Consider the following 27,431-nt stretch of genomic DNA (forward strand, 5'->3'; position numbering starts at 1 on the left):
AGATGACTGCATAGAGAAGGGGGGAACAATCAGGTGGCCCTCAAGTATTTTTTAAATAAAAACGTATACTGTAGTGTGGAATTTTGAAGTTGTAACAAGTGTTCACCTCTACATAGTAGACATTGTTGAACTCTTTCACTGCCGTGGACAAGAATTTTTGTCAGGTAAAATACTCAGGTTGTGTGCCAGCAGTGACAAGAATTCTCATTGTTTTTTTTTTTTTTTGTTTTCTTTTTTAATGACTGGATTGATGACATTTGTGGCCAGTGCGCCTCTTAATATTAAGCCATTCGAGGGCTGTTGTAATGTAGTTATATACATACGCAAACTGTTATTTTGATATCAAAACCACATTTCACTGTGTTCATGCTTTATTGAAGTGGAGGACAGTTGAAATGTTTCACATTCTACTAAAAAAAATATTAGCGTCAAAGTCACTGTTGTGCAGAAAACACGTTTTTAGAAAAAAATCTCCCTTTGTGGGAAATAGCTTGGTGTCTTTATTTTCAAACAGGGATTACTAAAGGATGGAATAAGGTAAAACTCTTTTTCTAGAAACAGAGCAGAATCCAGTCTTTCATATGGTACCACCGATGTCTACATAAACATGTAATACAATATTCTGCCGGCCTTGAAAGATGTGTCAAAATGCTCGAAATGGGCTTGCCTTTTCGGATAACGCTGGGAACTGAAAGCACGCCACCTAGCCCAAAGCTGTATGATAATCACAGAAGGAATGGTTCCTGCATTACATTTGCTTAGATTTGGTTACAGTATTTACTAAGTGTCGTAAAGTCATTCACTTGCAATGTCGTAATTGAATTACAGTAAGTTGTTGAATCCATTATTTCTGTCTCACATTATTTGTGTTTTACCTGACAGAACTGTAACTTTATGTCTGACCAGCTCTCAATGCCTTCTTAGAGGTCATTTATGTTTTTGATTTGTGCATCTCTGTCAATTTGGAAAATTGCAAGAATCTTTGAATTTATAAATATTTGTTTCTTTTATTAGTGTAGAACTACTGTATATACAGCAAATAAACAAGTTAAATAAATTATACATTTTGCCCCATCGCCATTAATCGGTTATTTATTTTTAAACTCGCTGATTGCGATCATGATCGGCTGTGCAGCAGATTTGTGCCGCAATTTTTTATGTGGAAACAAAAATTTGTGGGCACTACTGTCTATGTTGCCCATCCATGACAGGATAATACCAATTGACGGCCTCTGAATCTCAGTTTTGCTTTGGAAATTTCCTATATCTAGCAATATAGAAGTACTTGGAAGACTGGTCGTTCACATTCTAGAAATGCCTCCAAGCAACCTTTAGGCCACCTTCAGCAAAGGTTACTTCTGACCAAGCTTTAAAAAGGAAGGCGTTCTAGAAGAGCGATCAATGATGACAATTCTTTCATTTGGTAACTGAAGATTTCCTAAGCCTTGTATTGTTAGAGGAAGTCCTCACAGAATTAAAGCTGAACAAAGGCTGACTTGGCTTGGGTTTGGCTGTAACAACCTTGACTTCCAGAGATTTGCTGGGATAAACTTTTTTTTTTTTAATCAGATCAAAAGTTTGTATTTTTGCTTCATCTCACTTTATCAAAGACAGTGTGCGTGTGTGTGAGTGAGTGAGAGTGGGTGAAGGAGAGGCATTAGCTGCACTTTGTAAAAGGCACTTTTTGAAATGATCCATTTCCCTGCGGTAGCCTACAGGGCAGATCTGCCACTGTTGTTCAGGCCAGTGTTAGTGTTTGACCACAAAATTTACCAAATTCTCAACAGTAAGTATATTGAATGCCCATCCCTGCTTAAGACACATGTCCTTTCCTCACTTTGTGTCTTTAATGAGCATCGTATTCCAGTTATCAGTTGCACAAAACTAATTTGTAAAATGGATAACATTTTTCAAAATACAGTGGTACCTCGGTACTCGACCGCCTCTATACTCGACCAAATCGGTGCTCGACCAAAAAATTCAAGTAGGTAATGCATCGGACCTCGAACAGATTTTCGGTTCTCGACTAGCCGAGCCGAGCCGAGCCGACCCGAACGCGCTCCTCGGCCCTTCTCGGCCAGCGGGTAAGCGCCAGTTCAACTCAGACCGCCAGCGGAGTAAGACGTTTGTTCGAGTATTTCTTCCCGGATTTAAACTTTTTCGTGTCGCTCTAGCCCTTAATAATGGGTCCAAAGAAAGACAGTGATAAGGGGAAGGCAAAGAGGAAAACAATGAGGACCACTATTGAACCGAAGAAGGAAATTATAGCAAAATATGAACGCGGTGTACGAGTGTACCTCGCGTCGCAGTTAGCTAGCGTCATCATGGAAGGAGTAACTCCCTCCCGTCCTCTCCACATCCATTCCTGTATGCCATCAACCACTCTCCAAAACGTAAGTAAATTATACAAAATGGTTTATAATGCTTTATTTGCACACATACTTTCCATTATTTCTTATGGGAAAATTGCTTTCGGTGTTCGAACAAATCGGTGCTCGACCACCACCTCAGAACGGATTATGGTCGAGTACCGAGGTACCACTGTACAAACTTAATTCTCCTATCTGTTGAAATGAAACATGTTAACTGTTTTGTGTTGCATTGATTTGATCTGATTTGATTTGATCTGATCTAAACGTGGTGTGCACAAAACCTTTTTTTTTTTCATTTTTGCTCAAAGAAATTCCAGATTGATGAGTCATTTGTATATTTATTTTGTTGTGAGAGAAATGACAAAAACTCCCCTCCCCAAGTAAACTTTAATTATTGTAACAACAAAACAACTTTGAAGTATGACAGTGGCTTGTCACACTAGTTTTTGTGAAACCAAAAAAAAACAAACATGTAATTGTCGTTGTACAATAACCTATATAATTTAGTTTAAAAAAAAAACTTCTACATGTGGGTATTATCCATTAACAATCTTTTGGGATATAGCACCCGGCAGCGTGTAGAGCAACAAAACCAAGAAGAGCGCTGTGATGATGAGGAGCAGAGCAATGATGATGTACTTCTTGTAGTTCCGCCACACCAGGTAGAAGAAACATTTGAAGGGATTGACGAACCACGAGAAAGAGGTATCGGGGCGACTGGGAGGCGGGCACAAAAACAATGTGGTCAGGCCCATAAATATTTGGACAAATATATACAGCCACACTTTTTGTGGGTTGTATGGATGCATCATTCTCTATCATAACATGCAGTCAGGATTTTAGAAATAATTGTTTCTATTTGGATTCAAATTTGATTACGTATTCAATAGATATAACTTGTGACAGGTTTCAAGAGGTCTAATAATGCATGTAAATCTAGCACTAAAATATGTCAAAAACTTCTAGGTGAGGGACCTGCCAAAAGGGTGAACAGAGCGTGACAAAAAGTGGCTATGACCACCCCTGGCCACCATGTTGCTCCACCCCTGCTCGTGGCGTTTTACGAGCAAGATACCAGAGGTGGGAAACTTGCGATTTTTTTGCAGGTCCGACATTTGTCAGTTGTCAGTGCCCCGCCCCCTTACATCTCGTCAGTCCGCCATTTTTTCACACTGAAAATTGCAACCGTCAGTCCATCAGATGACGGCCGGCACTTCCGTCTCTAATACTCGGTGCAGCTTTCCCCCGCAGTCAGCTGGTATTCTCCCTATACTATCAGGTGGCAGTAAATGGAGTCTAAAGCTACGTGCACACCTAACGCGAAGATTTGCGTCGCTACGCTCATTTGCGGGGCTTTCTGTTGCTGCAAGTTTCTACAAGCCAGGTAAGTGCTCTTGCTTGGCTTCGTTTTTGTATTGAAAGCTCAGCTGGCCGTGTCGGATAGCTCCCGGTGACCGCAAAGCGGCCGCCATGATTCAGTCCTGCCCCCTGCGTGAGATGTCGAACGTTCCCCAAGTTGATTGGCTGTCGCGACAAGCGACAAAACGTAAAAAATTTTAACTCCACGCGACAGGCAAAATTATGTGCCGCGCGACGTCGCTCCATACGCGTTCATCGCGTCGCCGGATGCGCCGTCGCGCGACATTGACTACAATACAAAACTGTCCGCTTTTAAGGCATGCAAACAACATTACTCTATAACAAAGGAATAGTAGATTCAATCGATCCAAATTCTTCCAAGCTTTTTTGTTTAAGATTCCTCAGCAAAAGTTGTTTATGTTATTTAAGTCACAGTACTCCTTTTCATCCGAATCATAAAGGTGTTTGTATCGGCGAATTTCCATAAGCAATAGTTCATCCGCCATGTATGCCGCGCGGCGCTTTAAAACGCATTCCAGAATGCTCGTTTCAGTAAGCAATTTCTTGATGTAAAACATTCAAAATGCAAAATAACAAAAGTCTCTTAACACTTGATTCTAAACATTACTTTTAACTTTTGGTGGGCGAGATTTTGTACAGTAGGCATTTTGGTAATGGCTATCCCGACAATTACAACGATGGATGAATATTGCACTTCTGACAATTTTAATTTGCCGTTTTTTTTCCAGCATTCCCGTCATTCGTCATCTGTCGGCAAAACGGGCGTCTGTCGGTGACAGTGCTGACAAAGTGCCCACCTCTGCAAGACCTACTGTAGTAATGTGAAGGGGTTAGGATAAGCCTTATCCTAACCTGATACCTTATCCGATAAGGTATCAGTCGCAGATTTTGCTTTATGATGAGTCTTACTTGGGTTTGGGCAGCGGTTCTGGTTCCTTGCGGGCTCGCCCCACTGGGTTCTTCTCAGCCTCTTCAGCTGTCACCAGGTGAAACTCTGCCTCCACCTTCCCCTGGTGAGGTAATTGGGCAACACCTGTCAATTCATCTTCAGGGACTTACAAGACTTGATTCTCAGTCCTTCAGGAAGCTCCAAATGTTGATGGGAGCATACCGTCAAGTCTCCAGATTTGCTGAGAGGCCACCAACCTCTGGACCTCTTCTGTTGGAAGATGGAAATCCTCTCTGTCCCATCCGTGAAGACGTCCGCCTTGCAAGATTTGGCTGTCTTTGCTCCACGCGGGAAGCCGTGCAAATCTAACTCCACCGTGCCTGAGCGTGCGCACACAAGCACGAGTTGAATAACATTTGCCGTTATGTTGAGTCGGCGACGTTCCTGTGACGTACCGAGGAAATCGTCAGAGGAGAGCGTCTCAAAGTCCCACACCTGAAGACTCAGGACAGAGGGGAGCTTCTGTTCACTTTTGTCCAGGGAGAAAATGCTGTCTCGCTTCTTCACAACTATTACCTTATGATGAGAAAGTATGATTGATATTGTAGTACTGGCAAAGTCTAATGGCAGAACAAGGTCATAAGGCTCCTTTGCTAACATGTTGTTAGTTATTTACAACTCATCTAAAGGTTGTGTGATACAACTGTATTTTCAGTAATCTTGCAACATTGATAAATAAAAAAGATCATTTGTACAAAAGCTGTCAGAATGAAAGATGAAGTACAATTAATCAATTGCAGTCTTAGTTAAATGCAATATTTCTTTTAATCGCGTTAATCCAATATGTAATCTCTAACTTTATGCTTTCTTTATGATGATTAAATCCGTTTTTATGCCTGAGTTGTTGGGACACAACCTAAAGGGCAAGTTCAAGAGCAGAGGGTGCGTGAGAGCGCAGTCGGTCTGACAAATGGTAAATCAAAACCACAAAAACCGCCCCAACGGCAACTTTGATTGCAATAGAGTGATAAGCATTCTTTTTAATAAAGTGTTTGCTTACCACAGAAGCAACTCAGGTTTAGCATACCACATAAATGCAAAGCACGCAGCCACAGCTAATGATAGCGACAAAAATGCAAATGAAGTGAGCCGTAACGAAGCGCTTAGCTACACTGAAGTACATGATGGACACTGTTTTAATGTTAATTTCTAACTATTTGGCAACTGACAAAAGAAAACCACCATTCCATCTGATGATTGGAGCCAGCACTTGGGACTAGTCTCAAATACACCACAGGGTAAATGCGTCTGTTAAAGAAAATACATTATCTGCCAAAATAATGCACCGTATCCAAAAATGGTTTGGGGTTTTTCTCAGAAATCCTTAGGTAAGATTGAAATTAGTACTCATTGTTTAACTTTTTGCCAGCACTAATTTATACACATATTTGCCCCCCCCCCCCAAAAAAAGGAAATATCCTCATAACATAGAAATGCAACATACTTTGTTTGTTTTGTATAGCATCCCAAAAAGGATGAATAAGTACAGACCGTTCATAAGCAAAAGTTACAAACTACAGCTCTGATCACCTTCTCAGCAGGTAAGTAGCTGAAGGGGAAAACAAAACGCCAGTTGAAGTTTCCTTCCCCCGTCAGTGAATTGTAATGGACATCAGTCTCCTGACGGTCATCCTCCAAACCTTTTAGCCAGCTTCAGATAAAAAGAATCACTTACTGTAGCTACTGCTTACGTACAAGAATAAAAAAACAATGCAAATGTTACCCTTTGATATAAATATCGCTGGACTTTTGACCAGTCAAGAAGTTGCTGTCCTCTAGAATGACATCCTCCGTGTTCCATATGATAACGCGCAGCTCATACCTGCAAGCACTCACTCAATTTTGATACCCTGTCCCCCAAAAGCTGGCATGCTTTGTCTTCAAGTGCCATTCATGATGATCTCACCCTTTGGGTTTGCGAGGGGAAATGTCCACTGCAGGACCGGGATGAGGTAGGTCCATGGGGAACATGTCGACCCACATCTGAACTTGACCCTGCAAGTGCATGCACAAACAAAGAATCCATGTAAACCCACACTTGAAACCATTTAAAAACACACACAAAAAAAGACTCAGACAAAATAAAGACTCAGTTATACCTGATCCATTCCGGGCCGAGCCTTGTGAAACAACGCCCTGGTCTCAATATGCTCCGGTACCAGCTTGCATCCAATGGTCGGGAACTCATCCCAACGATGCAGAATCTTCAGGGACAAGTGCTCATAGGACTCCACAGGTTCCTCGTCTAGCATGTGTGCAAACATCAAGATCATCTGCGTGACCCTCCTGCATACCGGAAACTGTGTTGCATACCTTCAAGCATGAAGAGTGTCTTGCCGGGGAAGACTTTGTCAGCCACGGTGATGCATCCTGGTCTGAAGTGAGGGCCGTCTAGGTTGTTTTCCCTACACATCTTTGACAGCAGCTCAGATGGCTTTAGACAGTCTCTCCAGGCGTTATAACCTTCACTAAGGGGCACAAGCAACAATCAATCAATCAATCAATCAATCAAATTTTATTTGTATAGCCCTAAATCACCGAAGTCTCAAAGGGCTTCACAGATGAAAAGAGGTCATGTGGAGACCTCTTTCGAAAAAAGAAGTCGTACACAGACATCTTTTCAGTGTAAGGTACACAACAGCATCCCTTGTCAAAGCTCCCAGAAGGGGAAGGAAAAACTCAAAAACCCCAATTAGGGGAAAATCAGAAGCCTCCGGAAGGGACCACAGGTGGGAGGAGCCCCCTTCCAGGCCCACAGGCTGAAGTGGATGCTGCATGTACCAAATACAGACATACACATAAACAATATAGATTACAGAAAACATATTGTGCTATATAGTGCAGTGATGTCTTGAAAGCAGGCAAAGCCATTGGGCAGGAACCATCCCACATTCCAACCAAGTGGACCGCAGACGGCCGCACTCCTAACCCGCGATGGTCGATCAGCGCAGGACCAAATGGAAGCGGTCGAGTCAACCCTCACCATCTAGCTAGCCCCCTCTCCGAGCCGGAAGAGGGGGGCAGGAAAAAGGAAAAACAGAAGAACGCTGCACACAGGCTCAATTCACTAAATGCTTTTCAATATAAATGTGTTTTTAACAGGTGCAGAATGGATGGTCAACACTATCAAGTTGGGCTGAATATCATCGTTTTACTATTTGAGGATATTCACACTGGTGTCATGATGTCCCTTAAGGATTTGCTGCAAAACACTGAGCCTGACGGTGGTACAATTGTCCTTCTGTTTGGCAGAAGCGGATGGGCTAGTTTAGCAACAGAAGGAAGATGTGAAAATAAACCATATGAGAGTTGTCGGTCCAATGAATAAGAACTTAAAAAAAAAAAAGACCATGATGGCAACCGATAAAGGCAGAGTGATTCTTTGTGAGAATCACTCTGGCTTTCCACAGATGAAGCTCATGTTTAGCCTACCACATAAAGGCAAAGCACCCAGCTGTGACCGGGATGAGACCTACCTCAGCCTAACAACAGCAACAAAGGCACTAATGTAGCAAGCCATAGTGAACATACCGAATTCAAGAACACCCATGTTAGAGGAAGTCTGTGGCGAACAGGATGAACAATGTTTTATTTGAATGTGGTTTTCTAATTATTTGGAGATTGACAAAAGGAACATCATCATTCCTCATGATGGCCCAAACCAAAGACTGCGTGCGGGCAGTACTTGGAACTCGTCTAAAGTACAGCAGAAGATAAATGGTCACACCTGCATTTGTTAAAGGCTGTTAAATAAATGACTGGAGCAACCTTTTTTGTTGTTAATCAATCTTTTGATCTGCCACAATAACATGGGCTATCTGGATTCCAGTTGAGGGTTTTTCGCAGAATTTTTAAAGTCAGCAAAAGGTTAATTATCATTATTATTAATTAATTAATTACACATCTTAATGAGTGAATCTCTCAGTTTTTTACTCTCTTGACAGCACTATGTGAATAATCACCTCAACTAAGTCATTATTAAATGTAATCTATCCTATAGTCAATACCCCAAACAGCAAACTTAAAAAGATTTTATTTTTCACAAGCATACAGTTATGAGCAAAGCCAAAGTGCAATACTAGAATGGAATGCTTATTACTCACAGACTGTACTCAGTTGGAAGTCCGCATGTGGCCCGGTGCCGGCTATAGAAGCGGTTCTCTAAGTCAATCCGAGTCTCCCCAATCAGGTCGTCGCCTCCCACTAGGTCGTAGTCATAGATGAGTACCGACAGCAGAGATTCCTGAGGAAATGTCGCCTGCATCTCAAATGACCTGAGGGAAGGCAGAACAAATCAACCAGTGTATACTATCAAAGACTAAACTGTCAAGACGGAAACTGACACCTTCCAAACACAGGGTTTAGCTGCTTAGGGACGTAGTTCTCACGGTCTTTGATTTCATTCTTGCCGAGTTGGAGAACAACGTAAGGGTCTGCCTTTCCATCTGGGTCGGCCGGATGCAGGTTTGTTGCCTTCAAGTATGGCACAATAAAGAACAGTAAGACAATAAAGAGATCAGAACACAACGCAGCATAACTTACGGAGACGATGTAAACCCGAATAAGGACTTGAACTGAGGTGTTCTGCGGAATGCCTCTGTTGACTCGAAGATGTCCATCATCTTCCTCCCACTCTCCTTCCTCGTCCTCAGTGAGCTTATACAAGCAAAAGCGTCCCTACAGAGAAAGAAAGTGGCATCATGCAGTAGAGCAAATGCGATGTGATGATGGTCATTCGACACGATTCTCTCACCTTAAACTTGCCAACGAACCTCTCCTCTGTAGAACCCTCTTCGTTGGCCTTCCCGCGGAACAACTCGTATGTGTTGACCCAGTCGTCAAAAGGTCCAAACTCTGCCTCCAACTCTTTGTCGTACAGCTGCAGAGAGTCCAAGGCTTTGAGGTTGGAGGTTAGTCTTCACAAGACTTCCATTATCATTCCAACAAAGTAAAATGATTCCTCATCACAGTCAGACTATTCTCAGTATTAATGCTATCAATGATTATTGGTCCATAACCAAACACTATGTACGATGCTCTTCCCTTCATCCATCCCAAAGATACTCGATGATTTCGCCTCTTTTTTCCACACCAGTTCAGGCTGGTGCAGTCTAAACCAAACCTTTTTGCATGAATTGATGAAACCTGTTCGGATGAGAGGTGAAATGTCTTCAATGCTGTGAAAATGAAATGACCCTTATATCGAACAAATTATACAGTATAAACGTTCGGATGAGAGGTGAAAAGGTGAGAGGTGAAATGTCTTCAATGCTGTGAAAATGAAATGACGATTATATCGAACAAATTATACAGTATAAACGGCCAAAGACATTTCCTAAGCCTTTATTCAGTCTGGTGTTGGTTTGATGAAAGTTTTTTTCATGGGTTTTACGACTATGAATACCTGCAGTGTGGCCAATTTGGTGGGCAGACTCGGATTCCAGTTCACATTCTGCTCTGGCGTTCCTTTCCCCTTTTGTTTCTTTTTCTTGTTGCCATCCGATGAGCTGCTCACTGACAAGACAAAACCATATGTACAGCTTTGAGAATGGAATAGACAAAAAATAAATCAAGCGCTGTTCCTCCCTGGGCCAAAACAGCCATGCCGTAACAGAACCACACCACAATGCAACCTAACTACCTGAATCGACCAAAACCTAATGGCAGTATCAATACCTTTGTACCACTCTTTCTCCCTTCTATGTTTGTCCTTACCTAAAGAGTCTATTCCATCGCTGAGCAAGCTGTGGTACGGCAAAGCTGTAATACACAACAATGCTATGTGGGTATGTGGCAGATGGCTGAAAACTCTAACCAGATTTGTACTATTGTCTTTCTTTCATCCAAACCTCCCAAGGAACATAGACTTCTCAATACCAAAAAGAGCCCTGAAGCAGAACTTTGTGGCCCTTAATAAAGCCATTTGCTTTGAATAATACTAGTGTAACCTTTAACATGGATTTATTTGGACAAAAGTTTAATATCATGTTGAATAAGACTAGTTTTTGAAACGATATCTCGCTGCATAGTGCTTTGTTTTTTTAAAATGCTTATCCAACAATTCTATTACCACAGGCAAAATGCAAAAGTTCCATAGCAGCCAGTGGTAGTACGTCAGGCTGTTAAACACTCAGTGCTCTCAGTGATGTTTTTAAATGCATTCACAATCACCATTTCAAACCATTCAAATCTCTACAATGGCCATCATTGTTGTGCTTAAATACTTGGTCCACATAGAAGACCCATATGTCTACACTTCCACCCACAGAGAAGGCTCTAAAATAATCCACATACCCTAAGCAGAGGTATACGATACATCTATTCTTGCTTGCTTTTCATGAAAAAAATAACAAAAAACTAAAAATCTAAACATTCTCACATAAACCAACTGAACCATTATTTCTGCCTGGAAACTGGATCAAAAAGGTTCCTACCTTTTTCAAACACTTGTGGGAACAGAGGTCCTTCTGTTTGCTTGGTCTGTAATAAAAACAAGGTACACAGATTTGAATTTGAGAAATCAGTGGTACTCAGTAAAAAGAAAAATATGCCCCAAACTACACCACTTTTCAGTCAGCATCTAAAGGCCAAGATACAACAGACAACGTAAGGCGAGAAGAATACAGATGTCAGTTTACCCCATTTGGTTAACATTCAGTACAAGGTTACATGGTTTCTTTATTGTCATTACAACTGCTCAAGTAGAAGGCAACAACATTTCACTCAACAGTCTCAAACATCCAAGAAACATACAAAGACAACAACCAACAGAGGGAGACAGGACGTCAGGACAGGGATAGGGGAAGGCATGTCAACACTCGCTCAGAAGTGTCCCAAGATCTCAGATGAGAAATGAAAAACATGAGATATAGATGAGAAAAAAAAAGACTCGGACCATGTCCCCAGCAGAGGCCATAATGTAAACCTGGGGAAAAAAAACAACAACAAAAAACTCAAACATGCCACATAAACGGCATCAAAAATCTTGAGAGACTAAGAGGGAGGGGGCAGGGGGCAGAGTGCATGACGCAACTGGCAGTCATTCATACATTCCCGCAGCACGTCGGAATGTCGGGACCAACAGTGGTGTCGAAGCTAAAGTTGTGCGTGCGGCTTCTGTGGATGTGCGGGCAACTTAAAATGAAATGCTAAGCATATTGTATGATACCATGGAAACAGCCGTGTCCGTATCAGTCCAGGTCACTTGGTGGGAGGGGGTAGGGAAAAATCGTAGCATCTAGCGCGATTCCTCATCCAGGAGAAAAGTCCAGATAACAGACAGATGTCTTAGGAACAAACTGACAAACAGTGTAGTCATCTTGAGATGGGGCTTCATTTAGCAGAATTAGCAATAAACTCTTTGAGGCGAAACACCAACTTCTCCACAATGACAACCGTTTTTTACGAGAACTCCAAAACCGCATCCAATTTGCTACTGAGTTCACACGTCGCATGGGTCTGAATGTTGATCCCTTTTCAATGCCATCAAAGAAAGCAATTTATTCCCCAATGAAGCTGCATCCCCCTGGAGTATTTTGTGATGAATCAGTAACCAACCAACTCCAATAAGGAGGATGCCTCTTATCAAGATTCCCTTTCATCAAGATACACATCATCTTCCACTTTTTCTAGGAATCCCTCGACTACGTCCCAGAGGGGTAAGAAGGCTCCCCTCTACATGCTCTAAAGTCGAGAGCCCAGCCGATCAATCCCATGGTTAGTGTTGGAAGAAAAACACTGCACAAGTCTAAAATAATAGTTGAGACAGAAGACAGAACAGGACGATGACAGCAAAGCATGGAGTTAAGGGTGGGAGAGGAGTAGAGCAAAAAGCATGTACCACTGTCAAGAACCAAGGTGAAAAAAAAAAACACCATTGTGATGCCATTGGAAAGAAAAGTTTGGCGATTTGACATGCTGAACCATCGTGACATTTGATCACGGAGGAAAAGGTCTTGACATTTCCGCTCATTTTGCACATCGATACCCTCCGCAATTGGACATAGAATACAGTAACGGTTGTTATTCCTTTTCATTTCCATGTCATGGCTGTACGTCGTCGGGATTACGGTGAGCCACAGTTGCCCTATGAGTAGGCGCTCGGACATCTGACTAGAGCAGGGGTGGGCAACTCCGGCCCTCGAGGGCCGGTGTCCTGCATGTTTTCCAGTTTTCTCTCCCTAACACACCTGATTTAAACCATTAGCTCATCAACGAGCTCTGCTGGAGCTTGAAGTAATGTAATCCTTATCATTTGAATCAGGTGTGTTTGAGAAAGAAAATGGGAAAACATGCAGGACAACGGCACCCGAGGCCTGGAATTGCCCATCCTTGGACTAGAGTTAGTAGCAAACATGAATAAAAAGCAGACTTTACACTTGAAATTCCAATTTACTACAAAAGGTAAGAGGATCCAAAGCGTTCTTTCTTCTTTGCTGTTCTACTGCAGCCACTTGTGTGTGATTGACTCAGAGAACTTGACAATGACAAAAAACAAAAAACAAAAAAACAATTGTACTGTTCTTACCTGACTGGCCAGTCAATCTGTCAATAAGTTCAAGGGGCACTACTATAAGACACAGGCCTCAATGAATGGATTCAAACTTCCAAGGAGGAATGGGTTACAACTTGTGTCCTCATTGGTTGATAGTCGAACCGGGAGCCAATCACATGTCTTTTAGGAGTGCCCCTTGACTGGATTGACAGACCCCATAAAAAACAAAAATCTTGGCAATTTGTTTTTGTTGTCAGCTGCCCGTAGACAGCTGGGATAGGCATCGAGCCAGTGGCCCTTACAATAAGAAGCAGCCACAATTTTACTTAAAACGTTTAGATTGTGGTTAATTCACAAAGTGTAAATATGTGGGGGTTCACTGTACCTGTTTCTCCACAGACGCATAATATTTGGACCACCAGTCAATGACACACTCTGCTGACTCATCTGCAATGGTCCGCCTCCTTCTCTTGGAGGAACGATGGGTGCTCTTTTTGTGGCTCACCTGCATTTCATAAAAAACAAAGAAATATCATTTACATTAACATGGATAGCTAAGATATGATACCTATGTGTTCATTGAAGTCACCGTCTTTCTTATGGGTGCTGTCGTTTGGGAGGTGGCTTCCTCAACTGTAATTTGAATGTCAGGCGATGTTGACCCCACACTTGAGTTCATCTCTGCGGCACGCTGCGAATATTCTGTTGGACAAGAAGTAGAATTAAAATCAATAACCATATCTATTTATTTTGACATCATAATTGATATACAACATGATGTTTGATGAACTGAAAATATATGTATCTTAATAATAGAAACAGTATTTCCATAACACTAATACTCAACAATAATAATCAACCTTCACGGTATATGATATACAAAAGAAGATATAAAACGGTAAAAAACATGCATAGTTATAACAAAAAAATTGGGGGTAGCAGAGGTGTACAGTATATATATATATATATATATATATATATATATATATATATATATATATATATATATATATATATATATAGATAGATAGATAGATAGATAGATAGATAGATAGATAGATAGATAGATAGATAGATAGATAGATAGAGAGAGAGAGAGAGAGAGAGAGAGAGAGAGAGTGAGAGAGAGCGAGAGTGAGGGAGAGAGTTTTTGTCATAGCGTATATAAAATGGCGTACAGAGTGGACAAAAAAATTGCCGTGGTTGACATCATAGGGTGAAAAAAACGCAAGCCAGGGACGTCGTAAAACGGGGCTCCACTGTATCTGTTAAACTGTCTGTTAAACTTAAACTTATCTGTTATGAAATATTACATGAAAATAAACGAAAAATAAATATATTTAGAACTAAAGTAAGTGATTCATATACAAACAACATTAAGAAAACGTGAAACAAAAAATGTATACAACAAAAAGTAAATGTATACTTACAAGTAAAACTAGGAATGAGTACTGTATTTTCTGCACTATAACGCACACCTAAAAGTCTTTTTAAAACAAAAAAAAAGCTGATGGTGTACCTTATAATCAGGCCTTATATATGGATCAATATTGAGATTGCGATTCGAAGATGGGGAATGAACTGATAAAGTAAGCTTTACCTGTTTCTTTTGTGTGTTTACAGTTGAACAAGGTTGGTCATATTGACTGAGTAATTATGCTATTGGGAGTTTAGAGTTATTATTTGAGTTATTATTGTTATTACTTTGAGTATTACTATATTGTGATTGAAAAAGTTTAAAAATATGTCATTAATTGAGGGTGCGCATTGTAATCCGGTGCACCTTATAGTGCGGAAAATATGGTAAATAAAAAGGGCTGCAAACACAACATTTTGATAGAACAAATTCAATACAATAAATGGATAAAAGATGATATGTAAGAGTTAAGAAAAAAACCTAGTTTGTCCATATGTAATATTACCATCATATCTGTGTGTTGGGGTGTTCGTCAGTGCATGTGGCGTGGCCATTTGTGTGGAGACAGGAGGGGGTGGGGGAGCAATGTATTTTAAGGTAATTAGATTGTTGATTGTGTGGTTTCCAACCAACGTGCTACGACCAAAAGCCCTCCAGTCAACAACAGTGATGCTGAGGGGTGGGTGGAGGTGCTCATTCTCTGGTAACTCCTACGAGACAAGAACAAAATATCTTATTTCATTGTGAGGATTGTTTATTTTCAGATAGTAAGATCGTAGAAAAATGACAAAATATGAGGAAAAAGGCACGAACCAGCTCCATGGTGTCAACCAGCGTGGTGAAGTTAGGGTTGGATTTGTAACGTTGAATGACGGAAGAACGCAATGTTTTTCCAGCGCATTCTATGAACACCTGCAAACACGCTATGGTTAAGTTTTGTTTTTTTTTTAATCATTGTGGCAGAAAAATTATAGATTATATCAGTTTTTTTTTGCAGTCCTTCTCGTGCTACATATTATTATAATTATATATTACAATAGAGTTTTTCCATTCTTCTGCCGGCTCCCGATGGAGGTGGACGCTTTCTGCTCTTCTCTCCACTACCCCTTGCTTTTGCAGGTCTTTGACCTGTGCTGTTTGCTGTGACAACTATCATTGTAGTCTCCTGCAATATTCTATTCCAAAATTAAATCATGGAATTTGTCAGCTGTGGTCTCAATTCTATTGATGAAATTTTCTTGACGAGAAAAGGTGGCGGGAGCCTTCCTGGACCTTTGCGACAGGCGCCGTTGGACACACCACCACAGTGGGGGCTGTGGGTCTATTGATGTGTCCAAACAGGATGTGGGGAACATCTACAGTATTGCAATGTTGATAACGAGATCCACCTTATTGAAGATTATGGATATCTGGTTCATAGCAAAGTTTCCCAGACAGGTGCAGTTGGATTAGGAAACAAGCTGCCGGTCGTCTTTGAAGGCGTTCGGGCGAGCGTACAACACAGACTCATGTGGAGAGTGGATTAAACTACAACTTGATTGCGGTTATAGAATCCTCATGTGGAACGAATGTCATCAAGGAGAAGTTGCAGTTTTGCCTCAAGGTAACAGATTTGGCTAATTTGGCTAATTGAAGCCCCAGGCAGAGTCTCATTGTCAGCCTGGACCCAAGACAACTGTTATCCAGACTCTCTCCTGGATAGAATTTTCACAGGGACTACAAACTTACCAGCCCCTCTCCTACCAAGGGCTTTTGGACTGATAAACAGATTTCACCTTGTCCAACTGGGACACTATGCTTGGTGTATCAGCTAAAGGACAACCTTACACAACACATACACAGAAATCACATCGACCATCACAACTCAACACCTCTGTCTTTCCTGAATTCACCCACGTGACGTGACTGTCGCTTGAGGAAGCATCGCACCTGGAAACTGCCAGCAGGACCACGTCATGGCCCCCTTCCCTCATCACCCTTCTCCCAACCATCTACATGTTGTGTGAGATACGTGTAGTGTTTTTATGTTGACGCATGTGCAGTTTTTTTTTTTTTTTTTCCCCAGACTTGAGCCATATCCTCTGTTTGGGGCATGGCCAAAACCTCTTTTTTTCCCTCCTCAATCACCCCCCCCCCCCACCCCCATGTAACCTAATCTGTTCTAAGATCTGAGAGCTCAGCATTAGGGTATCCCACCGGGCCTTGCTGTCTGTCTCCCCCTAAAAGTCCAGTGCTCCTATTTGCCTGCGTCCACGTGTCCCAGATGCATCATTTTTGACTGGGGACGCATACTTTCAAATCAATGTGCGTCCTTTGCACGCATTTATTTTCAATAAAATATTGATCATCATCCACCTACTCTTTTATTAACAAAACTTGAATTACAAAAATTTTTGACAACTTCGACCGCCATATTTGGTTTTTATCTCGCGGAAAAAAAAGGTGAATCGAGAAAAAAAAAAGAACACAGCTTTGTTAAATAAATGCTGCTCGCGACATCAGCCTTACAGCATACTGATGATCAAGTAGACAACAACTACTGAAGGTCGATGTCACGACCATGCATCCGGGAGTAACTTCCAAAAAAAATTCTTTCAGTGCCATTCGTTTCATACTTTACTTGATAATCTTACGTTTTATTTTGAAGCATTTTCTGACTTCCTTTACAAACAGCCGTGTCGCCAGACACATTTCATTGGGGCACATGCTACTCTGGTAGGTTTATTTTTTTGATGTCTTAAAGTGTTAAGCGCCTTACTATAATACAGTAATTCATTGCTACTGTATTAACTCCACATAAACAAGGCGCACACTGCTAATTAATATTGTAATTTTTTCACGTGTAGTTGCATAAAACATAATGCTGCTTATGCTCTGTTGGCTCTGCGTAGATGATCATTTTGATAATGCAGCATTGAGCTTGTGTCAGTTGACAGATATAACAACTGAATCAGGGGTATCAGACATACAGCCCACCTCCTGGCCCACAAATGGTTTTAAACCGGCCCAGGAGATAGTGAGGTACAAAAATGAGCTGAATTTTGTGATAAATGAAAAACTTGAAATTTTTAAGATTAATAGTAATGTAGATATTTTACGATTAACAGTGATGCGGTTGTTGCTTTCTATTGGGCAGTATTAAAATGAATAATAAATATGAAATTTTTGTTTTAAAGCCTGTGATTGGATAAGTTCTCCTGGGAGTCCGACAGTGCCATTTTAGTGCCAAATGCCATGAATTTGAACCAGGAGATTTGTTATTTATGATGAACCTTCCAAAATAAGTAGATATTATGAGCACAGGTCAGCTGATCCCCTGTGCTACTAGCTGGGAAAAGGTTTTGATTAAAATAAAACCTAAATTTATACATCCACCCATATCCATCTTCTATAGCTGCTTATTCTTACTAGGGTCACCGGCTTGCTGGTGCCTAACTCAGCCAGCATCAGGCAGTCGAAGAGGGACACTCTAAACTAGTTGTGAGGGCACACAAAGACAAACAACCATTCAACTTCCCAATCATGCGTAAGGACAATTTAGTGTCCAATATACTGTACCTAACCAAGCATGTTTTTGGAATGTGGGAGGAAGCTGGAGTGCCCGGAGAGAACCAATGCGGGCACAGGAAGAAAACGCAAACTCCACACGGGAAGGCCGGAACTGGGGTTGAACCTGGGACCACTGAACTGTAAAGCGGATGTGCTAACCACTCTTTCACGCCAATATAATTGTATGAAATACAAAACTGTATAAAAATGAAGAAATAAAAATATGTACTGTATTGTGTGATTGTTTGCATACCTGAGGGCGATCAACAGTCAGTAACTGAACTTTCTTAAGTTCTCGTAGACCCCAAAATAACACCTAGCACAGATATAGAGCAAACATACGCACACACATGCACACACACACACACACACACACAAACAACCAAACACACACGGGTATTACTTGACATGATAGAAAACATACATTGTGTGGGTAATATTTCATTGAAGTTTAAAGAAGCATTGTTTGCAGTTTTAAAATTGCTCTTAAAAAAACACACACACACACCTCTAGTCTGTGTGTACTGAGAACAGGCCTGATATTTTCAGGCACGGTGTAAATTCCTCCTTCCTGTTCCTCTAAGGGAGGCAGACTAAGCTCTCCAGACATGGGAATCTATACATAGACAACCTCCATAAGATTTTCAATTTGTGGTATGGAGCTATAAGAGCAAGAGTCGCATTAGCTGACCTGCACCAGCTCAAAGGCAGCCAGCAGCTCTCCTCCTGATTGGCTGGCGTGGTGTAGTGGGCTGTACTGCAGAGTAGGCGGCGTATAGGACTCTGTGAGCAGGCGGACCTCAGGCAAGACCACTGTGGCCCCCAAATACTCTGCCTTGCCCTGCAAACAAATTCCGTCGTACTTGTATACATCAGTGGTTTTCAAACTGGGAACCCAGAGTCCATTCGGGCCTGTGTGCCAAAAATCTGGGCGTCCACAAAATGATTTGCAAGAAAATATGACATTATGTAGTGAATTAAGCTCAGCAAAACCTTGCTTTTTACTTGAAATGCAAGTGAATTATGTTCAGATGTAAATTTTTGTTTGTCAAAGAATGAGGTTGAACAGTGTTCATAACACAATGATGTGAATGCTCTTCAATGGATGTGATTGCTTATTGCAGTTTAGTGTCAGGTGAAAACATGGTGGCGTGGATTGTAAAATGCCCACCTCGGGTACGTACATACAGTCGATGGCATATCTGTTTTAAATCAAGGCTATCTAACTTACCAGCGCATCATCATCATATACTTCAACAACAAGTCTCGGCGGTTCCTCCCTGATGTGTTGAAGATCTCCATTCAGCACGATATGACTCATTTGCAAGCACTGATTCCACGTTGGACTGAGAGTCTGGCTGATCACCTGGCACACACATTAAATACACTCAACAATGCTGACTGTGACAAACGTAGTTGCCGAGGATAGTTGTAGAAATGATTTCTTTTACGTTGGTAGTCTGGCAGTGTGACAAGTATGTGACCCGAGCAAAAGGGTCAGAAAGGCCCGTGCTGTCAGCTGCAATCAGTCCACGAGCTTGATACATGTGACACCTTAGCTGGAACTGATGTTGCTCTGCAGTGCACATGGAAAAGTATTAATACACAAACACACACGCACACAAATTTTTATTCCCTAAGTTTATGGTTTCTGTATGCCGATTAGATCCGTTTTTTCTATGCATCGGGTTTCTTGTGCTTGAGTTGTTGGGGGTTGGATAACAAAGATAAATCATAGCTGAAGTCGCCACTGATTGGCTGCCATTGTGTTTGGCATAACCTGAGAGGCTCCTTTGTGGGTGAAAGGACACGTTCAGAGATTAAAAAGAAGACGTGAAAATGAAAGAGCATGTGAGAATTAGTAATTCGATGGATGTAACTTTAAAAAATGCCTCAACGGCACCTTTGATAAGGGCAGAATGAGGAGTTTGCTTACCACAGAAGCAGCTCAAGTTTAGCCGACCACATAAATGCAAAGCATACAGCTACAACTAAAGCTACAGCTAATGACAGCAACAAAGACGTTAATATAACAGGCCACAGCAAAGCTCTTTGACAAACTAAACTCTGTTAATTAATTGATCTCATTTTTTTAAAATCAACACCTTTGATCAGTTAAATTTTTTATATCACTAGCCTAACAGCAAAATTTCCCAAGGTTTTTAAATTAATATCACCAATCCAATAATTTCAAATGTGCTTGCTAAAGTTTGTGTTTTGCCTTTTATATCATGCTATTAGGCTAATACTAAAATTAAAAATCGAAAGACCTGTCTAAATGTGACAGTGAGCAATTCTTTTCCTGATGTGATAATCATCCTGCCCTTTAATCACCACTTGACATGCTACACTTGTGAAGCAGATGCCACAAGTTTGTTCTGAAGCACCACATTGATTGCTCAGGAGAGAGCACAATTAAAAGACAAAAGTTAAGTTTTGACTTAGACTTTACCGTCGCTGTATGTTTTTGGTATACGAAATACAAATTCAGATTTTGCAACAAACTGAGGAACCCCTCAAAGAATAATACGACAAGCCATTCGTGTCTCTCTCTCACCTGTACACATCAGGTGAATTGGGGCACTGTTGACGTCAGCGCTCCCAGTGACAGAGCTGAAGCCTTCAGGCAGGTCATCCAGCATGTGAGCAGAATCCATGCAGGATCCAAACCACAAGTACACATCCACTTTGGCCTGCACTGAAAAACCCACCACACGCTTCCCTGCTGGCTAAAAACATGCACATGTCATTATATTGTTATTTTATTGGACATTTGTTCACGTTTTACCTTGAGGAAGAGCGTCACTATCTTTCCACAGTGGACTCCTCGAGCCTCCCGACTGCTGCAGAAGATGACGTCTCTGGCTGGGAGCCGAGCGTACGCGACACGCTTATTGTTGCTCAACAACCACACAAAGATGTCTGGTACTGTGTGTTGAGGCTGCATTTCACAAATATGTTATTAAAACAGCTGGCAGTTGATTTCAAGGGGAAGTCATGTTAAAAAAATATACACGTGATAAACACCCCCACACACACACACACACACACACCCACGCACACACACACATACATATATATATAATGTGATTTAACATGTAAAGATATTTTATAAAATTGATTTCCCCTTGAAATCAACAGATTCCGTTTTAAAGGAGAGTATCAACATGTCCGTCTACTTCATTCAATATATTGTGAAAAATACATTTTGTACCTCCTCAACCAAGAAGCGTAGCTTCTGTATAAGTTTTGCCGCATCCTCGAGCGCTTCCTTCACGCCGCCCGATTTCCTCTTTCTCTCCATCAGAGACTGAGCATCTCCGATCATACTTTCCTGCAACACACGCATACACTGTAGAAAAGAACTGGACAAGACTTCAAATAACTGAGTGAGAGCTTGGTTCATCTATAAGTTCGAAATTGGGTATGAAGAGAAGAACAAAGGCGAAAATTTAAATAAGAATACACACTGGAAGTTATGTGACGTGAGTATCATGGAGTTAAAAATATTTTTAAAATGTTTTTTTTTTCTCTGCCAAGTACAAGTACTTATTACGTCACCTTTCTAAACGTAAAAAAACCTCTTTACCATTAAGTCATTGAGATCAATGTTATCTAGTGTTTTATTATTTTTACCTCTACCGCTAATGTGTGAAAAAGTGTGAAAATTGGTTAACACATGAATGCCATTTAATAGAACACATTACTACAACATTGCCTGAAATTAACTAAAGATTTTTTTATGTAACCACTTGACCTCCATCAATAAATTGAAGCATTTGTTTTTTGAAAATAAGTTCAAGTATATGGTTGTCCTTTACATTTTTTTACTGGTACACCTATTTTAACGACGGAAACACGACTGTTGTAAAAAATATATATATATTTAAAAAAAAAAGATAATTCAAAAAAAAAAATACTGTAAACAAGCATGCACTTCATCTGCAGGACTTAAGTTGAGTCTGTGTTATGTTGTTACATCCTGATATTAACCTAATCAATGCAATAAGTAAAACATAATATTGATAACCCTTGATTACATTTTCTTAGATTTTAGAGTGAAAGTTTTTCTTCTGCGAGTATTTTGCTTTCTCCTACCAGTTCCTGTTTGCACATTGAGAGGCGTTTCTTGTCTAGTTGTGTCAGGTAGTTGGACTTTAACTGAGCCTTCAACTTGGCCTCTGCTGTAGCTATGAAACGCCTGCAAAGACATAACGCATAATGGATCACATTGAAAGATGAAAGTTGCACACTTTACAATTTCAAGGATTGATCTGACTACCTGGCATCCATACAAAAACCTTTGACTGTTAATTTCAGGGTCTGCTCAGCCCCAGGATACGACTTTCTGTGAAGTTCAGCCGCCCTGGTCACTCCTTCCTCCTAAAATTGGATGCTAAGTTCTAACAAATATTTGACATGATGGCTGTACAACATTCATGTGTTTAAGAGTGCGCACGTACAAACAAGGCTGCTATGTTCTCCAGCATGTTGGAGTTGTACAGTCGATATGTCCTGTCCTCCCACTGACTCAACACACTGATGCATGGCTTCTGTTTCTCCAGAGGCAAATACATGTAGTACCTATAGGACATAAAAATATAAACACGCATATATATATATATATACATATATATATATATATACATATATATATATATACATATACATATATATATATACATATACATATATATATATATACATATATATATATATATATATATATATATATATATATATATATATATATATATATATATATATATATATATATATGCACACACACACACACACACACAAAGTATATACTGTATATATACATATAATATTTGTCTGTACAAAATCCACCTGTTTCCTTCGACAGGGAGCGGTTTCTGGGCACGCGTGGTGGACTTAGAGGTCCTGCTGGGGTCTTGAGATTCTCTGGGTAACAGCGGAGAAGAAGGGGAGGCCCTGTCCGAGGAGCCTTGTGCCTGTCTCCTGCGGCTGAGGGCTGGACTCGTTGTGGTGAGGCTAGACTGGCATGCAGGCTCCTGCACATTACCGCAGTTGCCTTGACAACAAAAATTGCAAAGGCACATAACTGATTTTGTTTTATAATTGAGATTCATCTAATTTTTTTGACATATATATATATATATATATATATATATATATATATATATATATATATATATATATATATATATATATATATATATATATACATCTCAGTATATCAGTGGTGGACCGTTAAGGCCTTCTCTGCTGGCCTAACATGACATAGCTATAATAAACTAAAATAATCATATTAACCCTAATGAGTCAATTTCATTTTAAATACATTTTTATAATATACTGTATATATTATATATTTTTTTAATTTATAAACTTATTCTCCGTATTCTGTTCTTTTCATGTCATATTATATCCATTTGGTTATGCCCCTTCTAGTGTTGTAGTTTTAAGTTGGAGTTTTTTGCCAATTAGAATTCAGCTAACTTGTGTCGTCAAGCTGTATGTATTCTGCCTGCTCCCAGAGGCACAGCAGTTGTGGGCTTCCGTGCAAGTACAGATGGATATGTGAGCGGCCTGTGGAATTTATAGACAGCTGTAATAGCCAATCGAGTCATAAGATCGCCATCTAGGCCTCAGGTTGAACGTGATGTGAGTGGATGCTCACTGTAGAATGGCGGTGTAAAGCTCAACAACCAAGCTACGCGGTGTTGGCTTTAGCAGATTGCGCTACCAGCAATAACCCTGGCAAATAGTTTTGCTGGGAACGCCTTTTGTTTGCAAAGGATCTATTTGGTGTTTGGAGCTACACTGGATTCTCAAACTTCAATTGTTTAACCAAGGCAGCAACGAGACACCAAAGCACAGCCGCGCTACGGTGCTTTAAAAACTCCTTGGGACACCCAAGTGGATATACTGTATTGTACATCTCAGTTCAAAGGTAAAGAAAGCTCCTCAATGCGCTAAGTTGCTTTTAAAAAACTTTTTGAACACCCGAGTGGATACACTGTACATCTTAGTGCGAAGAGAAAGACAGCATGAAGAGGTCAAGAAAAATCGAGAGCTATTGAAAGGACTGATATTTATTTTAAATGATTATTAATTTTTGAAAGTTATGACAGCAGCACATATAACAAGTTTTAATGGCTGATGCCGGTATATTGTCGTTTAAAAACTCCTTAAAATAGCCTGTTTAGCCCAGTAATGCATATGTGTGCGCATGAGGGGTATTTATTCAAGAGTCTGACATCACAGAAGGTGTTCGTGTGAATATCATAGGCAGCCACTGATTGTGGAATTAGATGAATCTTTTTCTCATTTGAAAATGCTTTTGACAAGTTTAGTGGGTACTTGGAGGTACATCATTGAGAACCACTGGTGTAGATAATCATGCACTCCAGTTCCCCTTTATTAGAATATGCAATAATACAGTAAAGCGTGCATTGCTTCACTTACCCAGTGAAAACTCAAATGTTATAGGCTTGTCTCCGATCTTTCTGTCAATCATGGTGGCTTCAAACAAGACCCCAAAGAGCAGGAAGTTCTCTCTGTTCTCAGTATTAATCTAAAACATGATCATACATCCTTAATCATCCTGCATGCATCTGCTACCTCCTCTTGACAATATTTTGATTGAAACTTCCTGTCATAAATGGCGTCCTTACTGTTGGTGGACATTCCACAGGTAGAACCTCCGCAGCTGCTTTCCCTTTGTCGTCATCCCCTGCACCTCCAGAGGTCCCTACGGCTAGTCCACCGCCTGCCGGGGTCTTACTCTCTTTCCCTCCGGCTTTTACTGCCCTTGCATCCTTTGCAGGCTTCACCATTCGGGCAAGTTTGGATTCAGTGCCTGTCCCGCCTGATAGTATCTCTACCACCAGCTCTACAAAGACACGCCCCCTGTAGGCAGAAATTCACATACATAATTGGCTGTTTCTGGTATCCTACACTGTTGATTCTCTTATCAATATTCTCAACGAACCGAAAAGAGACGCCCTCGCCAATGCCCTCATTAAGTTCGGCAGTGTCATCACCCAGGGAGTTTCTGACAGAGCCATACAAGTTTATCCAGGCAGGACCAAAAGTTGGTAAAAAGCCTGTAGAAATATCAAGAGCAGGGTTATCTTTTAACAAAGAGTTCCTACATCCCTCAGCATCCACTGCCTTACCTCTGTCGCCATCTTGCTCATTGGAAATGCGCCTCAGGTCAAAGTAGTGGGTTCCTATGGCAACGTCACTCACACTTCCTTCATCCCAAACCTATCAGCATATAGGTTTGGGATAAGAAAACATGTACAAAAGATGCTTGGGCGTTTTACGTTTGGTCAGTTCTTGAGTTGCGCAACAGTTAGAAGGCATGACTCTTGGAGTCTGTCAATCATCTGTAAAATCAGAATGCTAAACCACTGAGGCAAGCTTAGCTAAACAGAGAAACAGAGTTGCTAAATCAGGGAAACGATTTGCTCAACCATCAAACCCATTAGCAGAACCCAACAACAGAGTTGTTCAAGAGGTAAACTGTCAAGTGGAGTGGCTCAGTTGTTAATCAATAGTGGATCCATGTTGTTCAACCTCAAAATGGAGCATCCACTGTTCTCTATGTACAAATTCCCCAACATAAGCACTGCATAAACTTTAGACCTGGATCTTCATTCTCTGGCACAGAGGAGGAAACATCTCTGTGAAGACAATCTGTTCATTCCACACTGGATCAGCGTTGGACTTCTGTGTCGAAGTGCGACCCTAAAAGGTGAGAAGAAGGTGGTGGGTTTCATCATTTGTTTTGAATAAGTGCTCGAAACATGGTATCTATTTGAGTAATGATAGTATCAATTGAGTAAATATCTGCACTAGTGTAATTCCTTGTAGTATCTTAACATTTGATGAACGTTTGAACACTTAGGGACCATAAATGGTCCCTGTTAGTGGTGAAACAAATAATACAACATCTATTTTTTATACTCATCACATCAGATCTATTCAGTAAGCTCCAGTCTAACTCTAAGTAAAGAAAAAAGTAGTTTTTATGTTTTTATGTTGGCTCGAGCCATAAAAACAAAATATGTAATATTTCTACCCTAAAAAAATATATATATCTAAGTGAAATAATTGAGATGATTACATTAAAGTCTTTGGTAAGTCATTAATTGATAACATAATTGATTTTACAGAATTTTTATTTTTGGAGCAATGGCATAGTTTTCAAAAACACTATAACCCTTTGTGATGATAAATGGTACCCATTATACAATTGTTTAAATATTAAATGGATTAGGTGTTTTTCCATTCATCAAATTTTATTTTCATCAATACTGACGGATTCAACCATGGCTAGAAAGTGGTATTGTTTTTTTGTTGTTTTTTTTATGTTATATGATGTTATGATCAGAAAAACAATGTTTTTTTTCAAGGAACAAACACAAAGTATGTATTTTTCCTCCAAAATGTTTCAAAGTGGAATAATTCAGATAAATGTAGTGGGGCCTTTATCAGGCCAATAATGCATCACATCATTGATTTTAATACACTTTTATTTTTGGAGACACAAAAGTATTTTTTTTATTTTTTAATTCACTTTTTTTTTCATTAATGATTTTTTTCCTATATTAAATTTGAATTCTTTTGACAGTTTTTGTTTAGTAAAACAGCCTAGATCGGCACACAATTGACATTGTACCTACCATTTGTTTGAAGAAGCTAACAACCACAAAAGGGTCAATGAGCGCTGTATTGTCTCCTATGAAAGCTTTGGTGACGTTGGCCATGATGCTGGAGTTGTTGCGGGGAAGGCCTTCCGCTCGATACACCCTCACAGAAAAACGAGCCCAGGGACGTTCTGACGGGAATCCTTCAGGTATCAAGAGGTTCCTGGGTAAAGTATATCAAAGATGTCGTAAAAAGTAACGTGTCATGTAAGTGTCATCTGATGAGGATGAGTGATACTTTTTAATCAGCGGGTAAAAGACAAAACAAGACGAGCAATATAGCTTGTTCACACACTTTTCTATTTGCTCCTCAGCATCAGTGGCTTTCGACCCGGGCTGCATGGCGTCACCTTTTGCCGAGACACTGATGTCACATTTGACGTAACCTTTGCACCCTGTACTAATATCACCAGGGATCACCAACATTGCCCACTTGTTGAGGAATTGATGACCTCAAATAGAAAAATAAAAAGTATGTTAAGAAAAGCACACAGTCATTATTTCTTACATTATGTGGATCAAAGTAACCACACCTCGATCTTTCATTTCTCAGATGTGGAATACACCT

At 40.4% G+C, this 27,431-nt stretch overlaps 1 protein-coding gene across 2 annotated transcripts in view; it reads right to left on the reverse strand.

Annotated features, from left to right (window-relative positions):
• Positions 1-2,642: 2,642 nt before the first annotated feature.
• Positions 2,643-27,431, reverse strand: part of LOC148423185 (fer-1-like protein 6) — a 32,280-nt gene continuing 7,491 nt past the window's right edge. The window contains exons 8-46 of one of the 2 annotated variants that reach the window (XM_088415707.1): positions 27,159-27,315; positions 26,840-27,026; positions 25,800-25,901; positions 25,328-25,418; positions 25,141-25,255; positions 24,824-25,058; positions 24,615-24,723; positions 23,013-23,217; positions 22,625-22,745; positions 22,444-22,544; positions 22,260-22,362; positions 21,376-21,495; positions 20,950-21,102; positions 20,719-20,890; positions 19,613-19,737; positions 19,393-19,527; positions 18,853-19,002; positions 18,670-18,777; positions 18,415-18,477; positions 15,426-15,524; positions 15,118-15,322; positions 13,785-13,876; positions 13,581-13,700; positions 11,136-11,181; positions 10,417-10,461; positions 10,106-10,215; positions 9,455-9,580; positions 9,244-9,378; positions 9,047-9,174; positions 8,805-8,975; positions 7,015-7,169; positions 6,801-6,946; positions 6,608-6,696; positions 6,425-6,523; positions 6,232-6,352; positions 5,097-5,217; positions 4,864-5,021; positions 4,662-4,762; positions 2,643-3,089 (exon numbers count right to left, since the gene is read on the reverse strand). In XM_088415707.1, the coding sequence (XP_088271833.1) occupies positions 2,909-3,089; positions 4,662-4,762; positions 4,864-5,021; positions 5,097-5,217; positions 6,232-6,352; positions 6,425-6,523; positions 6,608-6,696; positions 6,801-6,946; positions 7,015-7,169; positions 8,805-8,975; positions 9,047-9,174; positions 9,244-9,378; positions 9,455-9,580; positions 10,106-10,215; positions 10,417-10,461; positions 11,136-11,181; positions 13,581-13,700; positions 13,785-13,876; positions 15,118-15,322; positions 15,426-15,524; positions 18,415-18,477; positions 18,670-18,777; positions 18,853-19,002; positions 19,393-19,527; positions 19,613-19,737; positions 20,719-20,890; positions 20,950-21,102; positions 21,376-21,495; positions 22,260-22,362; positions 22,444-22,544; positions 22,625-22,745; positions 23,013-23,217; positions 24,615-24,723; positions 24,824-25,058; positions 25,141-25,255; positions 25,328-25,418; positions 25,800-25,901; positions 26,840-27,026; positions 27,159-27,315 (5,000 nt within the window). In that variant the 3' untranslated portion in view covers positions 2,643-2,908. Of the gene's footprint in view, positions 3,090-4,661; positions 4,763-4,863; positions 5,022-5,096; positions 5,218-6,231; positions 6,353-6,424; positions 6,524-6,607; positions 6,697-6,800; positions 6,947-7,014; positions 7,170-8,804; positions 8,976-9,046; positions 9,175-9,243; positions 9,379-9,454; positions 9,581-10,105; positions 10,216-10,416; positions 10,462-11,135; positions 11,182-13,580; positions 13,701-13,784; positions 13,898-15,117; positions 15,323-15,425; positions 15,525-18,414; positions 18,478-18,669; positions 18,778-18,852; positions 19,003-19,392; positions 19,528-19,612; positions 19,738-20,718; positions 20,891-20,949; positions 21,103-21,375; positions 21,496-22,259; positions 22,363-22,443; positions 22,545-22,624; positions 22,746-23,012; positions 23,218-24,614; positions 24,724-24,823; positions 25,059-25,140; positions 25,256-25,327; positions 25,419-25,799; positions 25,902-26,839; positions 27,027-27,158; positions 27,316-27,431 lie in introns of both variants that reach the window. The other variant, XM_088415706.1, reaches the window with a different exon arrangement.

This window comes from Hippichthys cyanospilos, chromosome 5 (assembly GCF_059441005.1).
Source record: "Hippichthys cyanospilos isolate Australia breed blue-spotted pipefish chromosome 5, RoL_Hcya_1.0, whole genome shotgun sequence".
Classification (NCBI taxonomy): domain Eukaryota; kingdom Metazoa; phylum Chordata; class Actinopteri; order Syngnathiformes; family Syngnathidae; genus Hippichthys; species Hippichthys cyanospilos.